Source organism: Mya arenaria, chromosome 11 (assembly GCF_026914265.1).
Source record: "Mya arenaria isolate MELC-2E11 chromosome 11, ASM2691426v1".
Taxonomy (NCBI): Eukaryota; Metazoa; Mollusca; class Bivalvia; order Myida; family Myidae; genus Mya; species Mya arenaria.
In genome coordinates, this window is record NC_069132.1 from 2,983,039 (window position 1) to 2,998,099 (window position 15,061).

A 15,061-nucleotide genomic window follows, 5' to 3' on the forward strand; every position below is an offset into this window, starting at 1 on the left:
AATTTAGAATTTTGCAAACTCTAAAAACACCAGGAAGGTCCGTATATTTGAGTAAACAATCCCTAAAGATAGCTGATATTTACAAATTCAATTACTTTTGAATATCATCTCATTTCAAAATTTATTTACACGTTTTTGTTTAATAAGTATATTGAACGTTTTTTTTTGTACATTGTCACGTTGGGTGCTCAGTAACCTCTAATGTAATCGATTAATTATTTCATTAACGAAATAAAATCGAGAACCGACACTCATCACTCACATTTTTTAAACCAGGAGATTTTAATGAACAGCACATGTTAAGGCATGTGCTTCTCTCATCTGTTTCATAAAAACACATTAAAATGATTTGGTTTATTATTTGTTAAAGGCTGATATAATATATTAACAAAAGAATGATAGAAAGATATACAGTTAGACGGATATTTACGATGTGTACTGTGGCCTCTGTAACCAATAAACAAGAGTATGTACATAACTTGGCAATTGAAAAAGTGAATAAAGGGTCAATATTTCATGGGATCTTGAATTCGTGGATCACGCAACCCACGAAAACCACGAACATTAATGCCCCACGAACATTAATGATTTCACAGTATATCATTTAAGAGAGGTGGCCCAGTAACAGGTACATGCAATAACATCCCTGGAACACATTTAGAACATTTAGGAGAGGTTGCCCAGTAACAGGTACATGCAATAATGTCCCTGGTACACATTTAGAACATTTACGAGAGGTGGCCCAGTAACAGGTACATGCAATAATAGAACATTTACGAGGGGTGGCTCAGAAACAGGTACATGCAATAACATCCCTTGTATACACTTATATCATTGACGAGAGGTGGCCTAGTAACAGGTACATGCAATAACTTCCCTGGTACACATTTAGAACATTTACGAGGGGTGGCTCAGAAACAGATACATGCAATAACATCCCTTGTATACACTTATATCATTTACGAGAGGTGGTCCAGTAACAGGTACATGCAATAACATCCCTGGTACACATTTAGAACATTTACGAGGGGTGGCTCAGAAACCAGAACATACAATAATATCCCTTGTATATATTTAGAACATTTACGAGAGGTGGCCCAGTAACAGGTATGTGCAATAACATCCATGGTACACATTTAGAACATTTACGAGGGGTGGCTCAGAAACAGGTACCTGCAATAACATCCATGGTACACATTTAGTACATTTACGAAAGGTGGTCCAGTAACAGATACATGCAATAACATCCCTGGTACACATTTAGAACATTTACGAGAGGTGGCCCAGTAACAGGTACATGCAATAATAGAACATTTACGAGGGGTGGCTCAGAAACAGGTACATGCAATAACATCCCTTGTATACACTTATATCATTGACGAGAGGTGGCCTAGTAACAGGTACATGCAATAACATCCCTGGTACACATTTAGAACATTTACGAGGGGCGGCCCAGAAACAGATACATGCAATAACATCCATTGTACACATTTAGAACATTTACGAGGGGTGGCCCAGTAACAGGTACATGCAATAACATCCCTGGTACACATTTAGAACATTCATGAGGGCTGGCCCAGTAAATTGTAGAATTTGTTGACATTTTTTGTATCTGACATACAAATGTTTTACTAAAACATGATAATTAGTGTGGATGTTCAGTGAGCGCAAACCACATATTAGGATTTCTTGAAAGTCTAGATGTTATATCAACATAACTCATTTAATTTTTATCAAGTAAAATGATGTTTTGAGTACGGTTATATTAATAGAATCAAAATCTAAGATTGAGTGATATTTAATTGCATTTATGCAGCTTAAAGTGCTTCAGTAAATATTCACAACCAGAAAAAAAAGAATATTTGATCATAATTCCAACTCAATTAATTTCAGCTTAAAAACCATAAGTTTTCTTCTCTTTGAACAATCACAACATAAAACAATGGTAAAACTTTTTAATACTGCTAATGAAGTTTATTTATATATTAAGAATGAAAAATAGAAACACTATACCAACTTTGATATCCCTTTTGAACACTGTAAAACTAAGAATGAAAAAAATACAGCGCGAAATAGCTTTTACCAACAACAAAATACAACTTTTTCATATTAGCATGCACCATACATGCTAAATCATATTTTATAAAAGGACATTTCAAATGTATTGTTAATATATTTTTGTGATTTTATTTTCAAGACATATAGGCTTGTGAAATTTTGAATGAACTATATATTTATTTGCGATGACTTCTGTGAATTACTGAGACAAGCCTTGTGCTTGTAGTATTGCCTACCTTTGTCCTTAAACATACGTCTATAAACCATGTGTACATCCATTATACATGTATGTACATGTCAGCATGGTAGAAACATAGCATCATTTATTTTATGGAATGGGTAAACTGTGTAAAACATATATGTCTAAAAAAACATAATTATAAATAAAAAATACTGCTGCTGTCCATTGCCAGTAACACGTTGATTTTTTTTCAGATTCCCAAGAATAAACCGAGAATCTTTGTTACCAATAGCAACAAACTTTGGACCAGAAAGTGCTGAAGGGTGAGATATTTTTAATTAGTTCTTCATGATGAATGCATTTATTATTCTCCCAATGCTGTGTATCAGTGTTGTGTTTAACAATTCAATTATTGTTTATATCTTGCTTAATATATTAAAAAAAAATTTTTTATATTAGTTAGCAGTGTGGATTATGCATGGGTTATTCTGAGTAACAAATTTCATGACATTCCAAGCTATGCAGAAACTAACAAAGTGACCTTTTTTTTATTACATCTATTACAATAAATGGCTGAAGAAAGACAATGTTACAAGAGAAAACGTACCTAGATTGAATAAATCCATCTTATAAATAGATTGGATCGACTTGATGGCTCTGAAAATTATCTTCAAACAAAACATCAACCACCACCAATTAAATTCTGATTAACATTCTTCAATGCGTTGTACTTTCAATTGTCCGTATTCTTACAGAAAGCTTACTTAATAATGAATTAATTAATCAAACATGTTACCAACATCATAAAACTCATCTCGATCAAATCATGGAGAATATTGATAACAAATGTTTTACTGTTGAGTTTCCTGATTAAACTGTAGCCATTTTCTTGAACTTGTATATCTGACTTCACCATCTATGGCGTCCCACAAATAATGACATAGACATGTAGCTTACTCAATTTCATTTGAGACTAAAAAGAGTTTTTGGATGATAATATGGAGTTTTTGATAAGATATGAAACCAACTGCCACATGTGTTTGGCATATAAATATGATGTTTCGCATACAAGACCAGTGTTCCTACCTTTAAGTTTAAGGTTACACTTAGTGTTTGAATACTATGGAATGCTGCATATAACGATATAGAGGATTGGTGGTCGTGTCTGGGCTGTAACATTCTCATGTCCGGGCTGTATGGACAGATTTTGAAATTACTTGCCAGATGTGTTTGACATATCAAGATGATGTGTCTGGTGCAAGACCTGTGTTCCTACCTCTAAGGTCAAGGTCACACTTAGTGTTTGAATATTATGGAATGCTGCAAATGAGACAAAGAGGATTGGTGGTCGTGTCTGGGCTGTAACTTTCTCATGTATGGACAGATTTTAAAATAAGATAAAAATAAGACATAAGAGTGTAGGTCGTCAAATATTGGTGGTATTTTTTATGTTCAGAGGTAATTTAAAATAATTTTCCGTATGTAATTCACACCTAAAGGCAATGTCCCATATGCAAGACCCATGCTGTATTGTTGTGAAGCATAGAGGAGTCTCAATCCTGTGACTCAGATATAATTAATGTCATGTGGTCTTGCAAATGCACCAGTCATGTTGGTTAGACATAAGGCTATATAGTCTTGCAAATTCACCAGCTATATTGGTTAGACATAATGTCATGTGGTACTGCAATGCCACCAGCAATATTGGTAAGTTATAATGCCATTGTGGCCTAGCAAATGCACCAGCCATGTTGGTTAGACATAATGCCATGTGGTCTTAAAAATGTGCCGGCTAAGTTTGTTAGACATAATGCCACATTGTCTTGCAAATGCACCGGCCAAGTTTGTTAGACATAATGCCATGGTGGTCTTGCAAATGCACCAGCCATATTGGTTAGACATAATGGACATTTCATTGCTACATGTGTATTTTCTCCCCTTTTTTGTATACTGACATTGTTCAAAGGTCAATGTCGCATTAGGGGGCATTTGTCACAAACTGTGACAGCTCTTGTTTATGTTGTTTATTGTTTTTGTTTTTTTAAATCAATAGAAAAATTAATGGTAGGATAAATAGCATAAAAGGTGAGTGTTGGATATATAGCAAATTTACAATGCCCAGCCAGATTATTATTTTTCTAAGCCACACATAAAAAACTCCATATTCAAGTAATCTTTATTTGTGACAGCAGATGTGGCAGGTGACATGATAGCGTTGTGTAATACGATTTTCCATGTATCATTAATTTTTTTCCAGGAATTTTATAAAATTTCCTTTGAATGCTCTTTTTGTTATTTTTACTATATATACTGTAAATGACTGGGTATTAGACACACTTTTTTCCCTCGGATTTCGATGCAAAAAAATGCCTGCGTATAATACCCAGTAACAATTTTTTGAACTTTTTATCTGAGGTCAATTTCAAGCCGAGAGTTTGTTTAGATTTATGTAGAAAGGGATGTTACTCGCGTCATATTGATCGAGTATATACGGGTTAAAACGGCAGTTGAAGATCGGGATACGGTGTATCGTAAGACGTTTATAATTTCAACAGAAGTATTTTTCAATTAAAGTTATTCAATATTATTTTGAATAATAAATTGAATTGAACAATAATCAAACTTGCATATAAAAAAGTTGGACACTGTCAAAATATTTTTTGTCAGTTGTACGATAAGGTGTGAAAAACTCGACTGCTTTAACCTGTTTAACATACCAATACTACAAACTGTTGCGATAATGATCTTGTTTTTTCGCACTTTGTCACGTTCTTTATTCTTTTCTGTAGGTGTTGACATTTTGAGAACGAACCCGTACAATATTAGGTTTTTGCATAACTTAACTTTTCATTCTCGACAGTATGGTTGTATGGTTTTAAAGATACGGCCTTACAGTTTAATCTCAAAATCTGGTTAAATATTTTGTACACATAAGTTAACTTCAATCATCTTTCTCTTTCTCTTTCTGATGAGTTTCAATAATACAATCAAAACTACAGGCCCTTGATGAAGATGCCCTCACTTAACACATGTCCCGGCACCTTTTTCAGGTGGTACCCACCAGGCCACGGTGACATTTACGCCAGCTTCTACAACTCTGGGCTGCTGGAAGAGTTCATCAAACAAGGGAAGAAGTACATGTTCATCTCCAACATCGACAATCTCGGGGCCACTGTCGATCTCAGTATCCTTTCATGGAATTATGAATTCTTTATTATTATATCAACCAGATATGGATTGAATATGACTATAAAGACTGTCTTTAATCTGTTGTAAAATTGGAGTCCGGAAAAATATTTTATAGTTTTATTCTGTTCTCATGCATAATATTAAAATATAACCAAGGAATGCTGGGATGAAATGATCATGTTCACATAGAAAGATTTATTGTATTGAAAAAAACAATTTGAGACGAATGCACATTTAAAAAAGTTTTTTTCACCAACTCAAAAACTACATTTCATTCTTTGATGTTTCTTTTTTGACTATGTCATCTTTCTTGGTGTTTTATGAAAGATCATTGATCATTTTGCAAAAACATCTGAAATGATGCTTAATCATTAGAAATAAAAAAATTATGATGACAACCGTTTTTTGTGTACCGTAGTCAGCTTCTTGTTAATTTATGCGCATTTAATTCTTATTAAAAACTTAATTCAATTGATATAATTATAACAAATTGGTGGTAATTACTTCTAATAGGGTGTTTTTTTAATGCATTCCTTGGTAATATTATAAGCAACAATGGATTTATCCTATTTTATCCTTAACAATCTTTCAGACATTTTGAATGGGCTTATTAACTCAGAGAAGAAGTTGGAGTTTCTGATGGAAGTTACGGACAAAACTAGGGCTGATATTAAGGTCATAATATTCTTATCCTGAGTGTAGTAGCTGAAAAAAAAAATTGTGTAAAAAGAATATATGTGTATAGTTTTTATCATTTGTGAATGAAAGGACAGACTGTTGTACAAAATCACTGAGCAGTGCACACTGTTGAAGATTTGATGATATCATGTACTACGCCGGTTTTGGGTTTTGTGTAAGTTCGGCTTTTTTATACATTGATTTTATTAGATTTTTTACAAAAAGTGCCTACTTTTCAGTACAAACTGATGTTGTATGATTGCAGGGAGGTACGCTTGTCGAATATGAGGGAAAACTCCGACTTCTTGAGATTGCCCAGGTTCCGAAAGATTATGTAAGTGTCTTACTCCACAAATATTAATTGACTGGTGAGTCCTAAAAGATTTACAGTGATCAACTATCTGCACCTTTCTTTCAAATTAAGCACAGTATCCTTTGTAAGAATGATTGTTTTCAATATTTATTCAGTAAATTTTCAGTCAATTTAAACAATTCTATTAATTGTGGTGCTGCTTATTTGGGAGTAGGAGTGCATCTTTAACAAAAGGATAGACTGACTGCATTTCCAGTTATGAATATTTATAACAGATTGGTTTGGGGATGATGCCAATTAAAACACAAACTTGAACTTAACAGAGTTTTTGGTTATAGATAATGATAATAGAGCTGTTCTAAGCTTGTTATAATACAAATGTTTATACTCTCTTCTGATTTCAGGTTGATGAATTCAAAAGTATTAGCAAGTTTAAGTAAGTAATAGAAAATATTTACATTTCTGAACATATACCTTTAACTTTACTTATCATAGATGAATTATAAATGCATCATAAATCTGCAATACAACACAGCAGCAGAGTACACTTGTACCTATTCCACCAAGTGCAAACGGCCTTAATCCACTCCGCAGAGGTCACGTCATAAGTTTTATGGCGTGATGTTAAAATGTCGTTAGATAATAAAATAGCGCATCAATTATAATTTGATATGTTTTAATATGATTGAAATGTGTTATGAATATAATAAAAGGATTATTAGTGCTATATTTTGATCAAAAAAGTTGAACTTGATTCTTATGGATTTTGCAGATTTTGATTTTACTCAGTTTGCCCCTTGTTAAATTCAAATTTGCACAGATACGATTCGAGCCAAATATGACTTCCCAGATCTTGATACAGTACTTATCATCCTATTTTGTCCATTTCACCAAATATTTTATGAGCTTTGCCCCGGATCAACTGAAACAAATACACAAGCATTTGCATTTGCATGCTTTTGGTCTGTGCAGGGAATTATGTCTCCCCCATTCATGGGGAGACGTAATGTTTTTGCCCTGTCCGTCTGTCAGTCCGTCAATCAGTATGTAAGTCACACTTCCTTTCCGCTCAATAACTATAGAATGCTAAGACCCACAAACTTCATACTAGGTATGCTAGTTGGTCATGACTAGTAGATGACCCCTATTGATTTTGAGATCAGTAGGTCAAAGGTCAAGGTTGCCGTGACCTTGAGGTGAAGAAACGGTTTCCGCTCAATAACTAAAGATCCTTTGAGTCCAGGATCTTCATACTTGGTATGCTAGTTGTTCATGACTAGTAGATGACCCCTATAGAGATCAAAAGGTCAAGGTTACCTTGAATTAAAAAAACAATATGTTGGCAGTGACCTTAAGCTTAAAAATGGTTTCTGCTCAATAACTAAAGAACACTTGTACCCAGGAACTTCATACTTGGTGTGCCAGTTGGTCATGACTGGTAGATGACACCTATTGATTTTGAGATCAGTAGGTCAAAGGTCAAGGTCACCGTGACTTTGAGGTGAAGAAACAGTTTCTGATCAATAACTAAAGAACATTTGCACCCAGGAACTTCATAGTTGGTATGCTAGTTGGTCATGACTAGTAGATGAACCCTATTGATTTTGAGATAAGTAGGTCAAAGGTCAAGGTCACTGTGACCTTGATGTGAAGAAACGGTTTCCGCTCAATAACTAAAGAACGCTTGTACCCAGGAACTTCATACTAGATATGCTAGTTTTTCATGACTAGTAGATGAACCCTATTGATTTTGAGATCAGAAGGTCAAAGGTCAAGGTCATGGTGACCTTGAGGTGAAGAAACGGTTACTGCTTAGTAACTAAAGAACGCTTGCACCCATGAACTTCATACTTGGTATGCAAGTTGGTCATGACTAGTAGATGACTCCTATTGATTTTGAGATAAGTAGGTCAAAGGTCAAGGTCGCAGTAGATATTCACTATTTACTACGGGTGAATAAACTTACTTCTGGTTTGTCTCCAGTCCAAAATTACAAATTTCATTTCCATCATTTATTTTTTCTCAGATACGACCACACAATAGGGGAGACAAGGGCTTTTTCAAAAAAGCAATCTCTAGTTTTTCTCCAGGGAAAATTATTTTCATGACCAAAAAATTTATTATCAAATTTATAATTCTTTAATTGTTCTTGTTTTTCCCTCTCTTCGTTAATTGTGTATACTTGACAAAATTGATCGAATGTGCATTTGATAAAAAATATACCAAAAAAACATTTAAATACTTGATTGCTAAAATTCAATTGAAAATCAAATGTAACAACAGGGGAGATCACTGTGTTGGTGCTGTTTGCTTGCATTGCTCCTAAAGCTTGTATTTCTGATGCAGGATCTTCAACACAAACAACTTGTGGGTGAACCTGGACGCCATCAAGCGAGTGGTTGAGGATAGATCGATACATATGGAGATCATCGTCAACCCCAAGGTACAATGTAGGCTACTTTAGTGCTGTTAGCTCTTTGGTGGATTATTAAACAAAAATAATGAATTAAAACTTCACAACACACTGTTTAAAACAGTGGGGTTATCAAGTTTTCACTGTAATTGGAATTGAAGCATGTTTCACAAAAAAAATCATAAATTTGCACAGCTATGTGTAAAACATCATCGGCACCACACCGTATCATAACCTATATGATACCCTGGGCAAATCAGCTGTAAAAATCTTGTACTCATGAATAATTAATAAGGTGAAATCCAGCCGCTTGATTGGTCAATGAGACACACCTCATGTGGTGTGGAAATGGCCAAGAAGTTAAGGAAGTAAACTCAGGTCGAAATAATCCAATAGGATCACAGCTTACGTATCGTTTGAGGCAGGATATTGTTAAATCACAAAGGAGATTCTTTCCTTTTTGTTATTGGCTTTTTAATTGGTCGGAAAATGCTTATGAATATTCAAGATTTACGAAGTTTCCCTAGCCAATTTGCCCAGGGTATCATATAGCAGGGTTCGCACAGACTTGAAAAGTGCTTGAATTTTGGGCTGCTAGATGAAAAGTCCTTAAATTTGAAAAAAAACTCCTTGAAACTACTTGATTTTTATTGTTGCCTTGAAAACTGCTTGAAAAGTGCTTAAAAAGTAAGAAATGGTCCTTAAATTTCCTTTCAAGTTTAAAAATCAGTTGGTCTGCGTATTTTATGTTCGTAGTAAGAAAGACAGAAAGTAGAAACTTTACATAAATAGTTCGATTTAGTTTGGGTCTCGCTTAAATGAAGAGAATTTACGTCAGTGTATCGGTACGGATAGTGTACGGGGTTTTGCCTGCGTTGCTATTTTTACAATATAAAATATTATACAAAACCGTTTCCGGTTTGGTTTCCAAGATGGCGTGAGTCTTCAATAAGAAATGGTTTATTTCATACCCTTGGTTGGTAGATCAGGACAACAAGCACAAGGCAATGTGCAAACTTTGCTCCAAAGTCATTGATATAAGTTCTATGGGCGAGTCTGCGATCAAAAGCCACACGAAATCAGACAAACATAAACGGAATATGTTGCCGTCAACTTGTACGCTGGACTTGATTACCACTAAGAAAAGTGATAGCTCCACTGGTTCTACAAACATAATATATATGTAATATGTAATTTTATTATGGCATTGTCATTTGAGTATAACAATAGAATATTATGATGTTTTATGAGATGTAAAGAGAGCAAAGACTAACCTGACCTTTCTCACCATGTTACAGACCCTCGACAATGGGGTGAACGTTATTCAGTTGGAGACAGCTGTGGGAGCCGCCATCAAGAGCTTTGATGGCGCAAAGGGTAAGCTCATTTTTAGCTTAATGTCATAGGCTTATAGATAGGAACTCACGCTTTTCGTATTCAGATTACTCGAATTGTATCAGTTATAAATCTTTTTATAATTTGTTCGTGCTTGTGGTATTTAATTTTGCGGCCTAGTAGGCTTTCATGTTGCTTAATGTGAGGATTAATATCCATGTGCTTTTAAGCAGATTAACTCACCATATTTTGTTTAAGGAATCAGAATGCACTTAGATTGGAAAAAAAGTGAAACATGTTACCAGTGCTGTATTTATAGGTTTAGTCATTTATTGCATCTTAAATAAGAAACATGTTACATAATTACTAAGGATGGCTATGAGTACTTGATCGATTGTCCGAGTACTCGAATAATAATTTACTACTTGAGTACTGAGATAAAAAAAAACCCACAATATTATACCGATGATGTATCAGTGTTGGCGTGTAGCCAACAAGGCACAATTAATGTATGGACCATCTAATTTCCGCTATAACATTATTGACCCAATCAAATTTATTGACAGTTTTTGTAAGATTATACAAACTGTAAACAAAGATCTCTAATTTGCAATTTGCACTGATGTCAATAAGTGACATTTTGATAGTAGTACAGGTCCCACATAATTCTTTTTTTTCCAAATTAGAAACTTTTTACCAAATAATTCACGCTGACAAGAAAATTATGAACATTGATTGGTTAATGGGTGTGTTTTTGCAATGATCATCACTATTGATTTGCGGATGTATATAATTGATAATTATCCGTATTAATGAGGTAAACAAAAATAATACTGCATGAAGAATTTCATTTATAACAAGTATTTCATAGAGTCAAGTCTATATATTTTCGAACGGGCAGCTGCCAGTAAGGCGTGTAAATGTATGTGGTGTTGTGTAGAGTTAACCTATAATGGTGGCACTTCAAGCAAGCTCAACCATCTGCAGCTGAAACATGATCCCGAAACAACTCTAAAGAAAAAACCAGCAAATGACAACCATTTTTAGCTTGACCATTCGAAGAATATGGAGCGCTATACTACTCACCCAAGCGTCCGCGTCGGCGTTGGCGTCACACCTTGGTTAAGGTTTTGCGTGCAAGCACACATAGGTAATATCTCAGCAACTACTTGAGGTATTGCATTGAGACTTGATACAATGGTACTCAACCATCCAACCTACTTAATTAACCAAGTTAGATAACTCTACTTTGCATTTGATGCAAATAATAGGCCTTTATTATTCGACTTAGAAATTCTGGTTAAGGTTTTGCGTGCAAGCACACATAGGTTAATATCTCAGCAACTACTTGAGGTATTGCATTGAGACTTGATACAATGGTATTCAACCATCCAACCTACTTAATTAACCAACGAGATAACTCTAGTTTGCATTTAATTCAAATAATAGGCCTTTATTATTCGACATAGAAATTCTGGTTAAGGTTTTGCGTGCAAGCACACATAGGTTAATGTCTCAGCAACTACTTGTGGTATTGCATTGAGACTTGATACAATGGTACTCAACCATCCAACATAATTAATTAACCAAGTTAGATAATCTATTTTGCATTTAATGCAAATAATAGGCCTTTATTATTTGACTTACATATTCTGGTTAAGGTTTTGGGTGCAAGCACACATAGGTTAATATCTCAGCAACTACTTGAAGTATTTCATTCAGACTTGATACAATGGTACTCAACCATTCAACCTACTTAATTAACCAAGTTAGATAACTCTAGTTTGCATTTAATGCAAATAATTGCCCTTTATTATTCGACTTAGAAATTCTGGTTAAGGTTTTGTGTGCAAGCACAAATTATTTTAATATCAAAGCAACTACTTGATGTATTGCATTGAGACTCGATACAATGGTACTCAACCATCCAACCCACTTAATTAACCATGTAAGATAACTCTAGTTTCATTAAATGCAAATAATTGCCCTTTATTATTCGACTTAGAAATTCTGGTTAAGGTTTTGCGTGCAAGCACACATAGGTTAATGTCTCAGCAACTACTTGTAGTATTGCATTGAGACTTGATACAATGGTACTCAACCATCCAACATAATTAATTAACCAAGTTAGATAATCTATTTTGCATTTAATGCAAATAATAGGCCTTTATTATTCGACTTACATATTCTGGTTAAGGTTTTGGGTGCAAGCACACATAGGTTAATATCTCAGCAACTACTTGAAGTATTTCATTCAGACTTGATACAATGGTACTCAACCATTCAACCTACTTAATTAACCAAGTTAGATAACTCTAGTTTGCATTTAATGCAAATAATTGCCCTTTATTATTCGACTTAGAAATTCTGGTTAAGGTTTTGTGTGCAAGCACAAATTATTTTAATATCAAAGCAACTACTTGATGTATTGCATTGAGACTCGATACAATGGTACTCAACCATCCAACCCACTTAATTAACCATGTAAGATAACTCTAGTTTCATTAAATGCAAATAATTGCCCTTTATTATTCGACATAGAAATTCTGGTTAAGGTTTTGCGTGTAAGCACACATAGGTTAATTTCTCAGCAACTACTCGATGTATTGCATGGAGACTTCATAGAATGGTATTCAACCACTCAACGTAATACATAACCAAGATATATAACTGTATTTTGCAAATAATTGCCCTTTATTATTAGACTTAAAAAATCTGGTTGAAATTTTCCATGTAACCACATTTATGTTAATATCTCAGCACATCATGAATTGCATTGAAATCTAATCTAACAGTGATCCATGCATGTTTCGCCAAAACTTTTCAATCCTTACACTGAAAAGGGGCGGAATAGTTGAGCGCGCTATCTCTGTGACAGCTCTTGTTTTGTAAAGACAGAAGCTTCCCTCTAGCATGAATTTTACTCATATTATTACCATTAAGTGTTGCCCAAATGCTGCTTTCATGCCTGATATGTTCCCCTGCAGGTATTAATGTACCCAGGAGAACATCCTGATATTTTCCCCTGCAGGTATCAATGTACCCAGGAGATCATCCTGATATTTTCCCCTGCAGGTATTAATGTACCCAGGAGAACATCCTGATATTTTCCCCTGCAGGTATCAATGTACCCAGGAGATCATCCTGATATTTTCCCCTGCAGGTATTAATGTACCCAGTAGAACATCCTGATATGTTCCCTTACAGGTATTAATGTACCAATGAGATCATCCTGATATTTTCCCCTGCAGGTATCAATGTACCCAGTAGAACATCCTGATATGTTCCCTTACAGGTATCAATGTACCAATGAGATCATCCTGATATTTTCCCCTGCAGGTATTAATGTACCCAGTAGAACATCCTGATATGTTCCCCTGCAGGTATCAATGTACCAAGGAGATCATCCTGATATTTTCCCTTGCAGATATCAATGTACCAAGGAGATCATCCTGATATTTTCTCCTGCAGGTATCAATGTACCCAGAGAAACATCCTGATATTTTCCCTTGCAGATATCAATGTACCAAGGAGATCATCCTGATATTTTCTCCTGCAGATATCAATGTACCAAGGAGATCATCCTGATATTTTCTCCTGCAGATATCAAAGTACCCAGAGAAACATCCTGATATTTTCCCTTGCAGATATCAATGTACCCAGGAGAACATCCTGATATTTTCCCTTGCAGATATCAATGTACCAAGGAGATCATCCTGATATTTTCTCCTGCAGATATCAATGTACCAAGGAGATCATCCTGATATTTTCTCCTGCAGGTATCAAAGTACCCAGAGAAACATCCTGATATTTTCCCTTGCAGATATCAATGTACCAAGGAGATCATCCTGATATTTTCTCTTGCAGATATCAATGTACCAAGGAGATCATCCTGATATTTTCTCCTGCAGGTATCAAAGTACCCAGAGAAACATCCTGATATTTTCCCTTGCAGATATCAATGTAGCCAGGAGATCATCCTGATATTTTCCCTTACAGGTATCATGTACCAACGAAGAACATCCTGATATTTTCCCTTGCAGGTATCAATGTACCCAGGGGAACATCCTGATATTTTCCCCTGCAGGTATCATGTACCATGGAGGAACATCCTGATATTTTCTATTGTAGGTATCAATGAACCCAGGAGATATTCCTGATATTTTCCCTTGCAGGTATCAATGTTCCAAGGAGTCGTTTCCTGCCTGTGAAGACGACTTCAGACTTGCTGATCATCATGAGCAACTTGTACAGCCTTAGGGCAGGATCCCTGAAAATGAATCCCAAACGATCCTTCCCAACTGTGCCACTGTGTAAACTCGGCTCACAATTCAGTAAGGTAAGATACATCAAGGTACTATCTTACGCAGGACGAGAGTATCTGGGTTATCCAGGCCACTTAGTTAAGTTGGTCAAGCACCTGGTCCCAGTTTCTCGAAACTTAAGTCCCTTATAACAGGATTTAGTTAATCTCACTATTTTTCTTTGTCTTTAATTCACGTAATATCAACTTCAATAAGAGTTATAAGATTTTAAATAGGAATTACTGTTATGGTTATCACAATAAACCATATTTTATTTACCAAAATCACATATAAAAAAAAAATGTGTTTTGTCTAATTGAAATAAGCTACTTAAGCCTATTTAGCTTAAGAAGTTTCGAGAAATTGGGGCCTGGCTTGCAAGTGTGGGCCTGTTTGCGCCCCCAGCGGCAGAAGGAACAGATATAGTTTGTTGACATTTATAATAGTCATACTGTTTTAACTGGCATTGTTCTCTTATTGCACATTCTGTTAAAGATCATAAACTTGTCCCACTGAATTAAAACAACAAGTATGTGTTACCAACTTGAAATACTTATAGGATGCAGTGTTCATTGCTTTTTTACCATTGC

General features: G+C 35.0%; 1 protein-coding gene across 4 annotated transcripts in view; it reads left to right on the forward strand.

Moving 5' to 3' along the window:
• Window positions 1–15,061, forward strand: part of LOC128207281 (UTP--glucose-1-phosphate uridylyltransferase-like) — a 37,944-nt gene that overhangs the window by 21,541 nt on the left and 1,342 nt on the right. For all 4 annotated transcript variants that reach the window (XM_052910120.1, XM_052910121.1, XM_052910118.1 and 1 more), the window contains exons 6-13: window positions 2,494–2,562; window positions 5,290–5,423; window positions 6,021–6,103; window positions 6,372–6,440; window positions 6,824–6,855; window positions 8,766–8,862; window positions 10,131–10,209; window positions 14,343–14,506. In XM_052910120.1, the coding sequence (XP_052766080.1) occupies window positions 2,494–2,562; window positions 5,290–5,423; window positions 6,021–6,103; window positions 6,372–6,440; window positions 6,824–6,855; window positions 8,766–8,862; window positions 10,131–10,209; window positions 14,343–14,506 (727 nt within the window). The remainder of the gene's footprint in view (window positions 1–2,493; window positions 2,563–5,289; window positions 5,424–6,020; window positions 6,104–6,371; window positions 6,441–6,823; window positions 6,856–8,765; window positions 8,863–10,130; window positions 10,210–14,342; window positions 14,507–15,061) is intronic.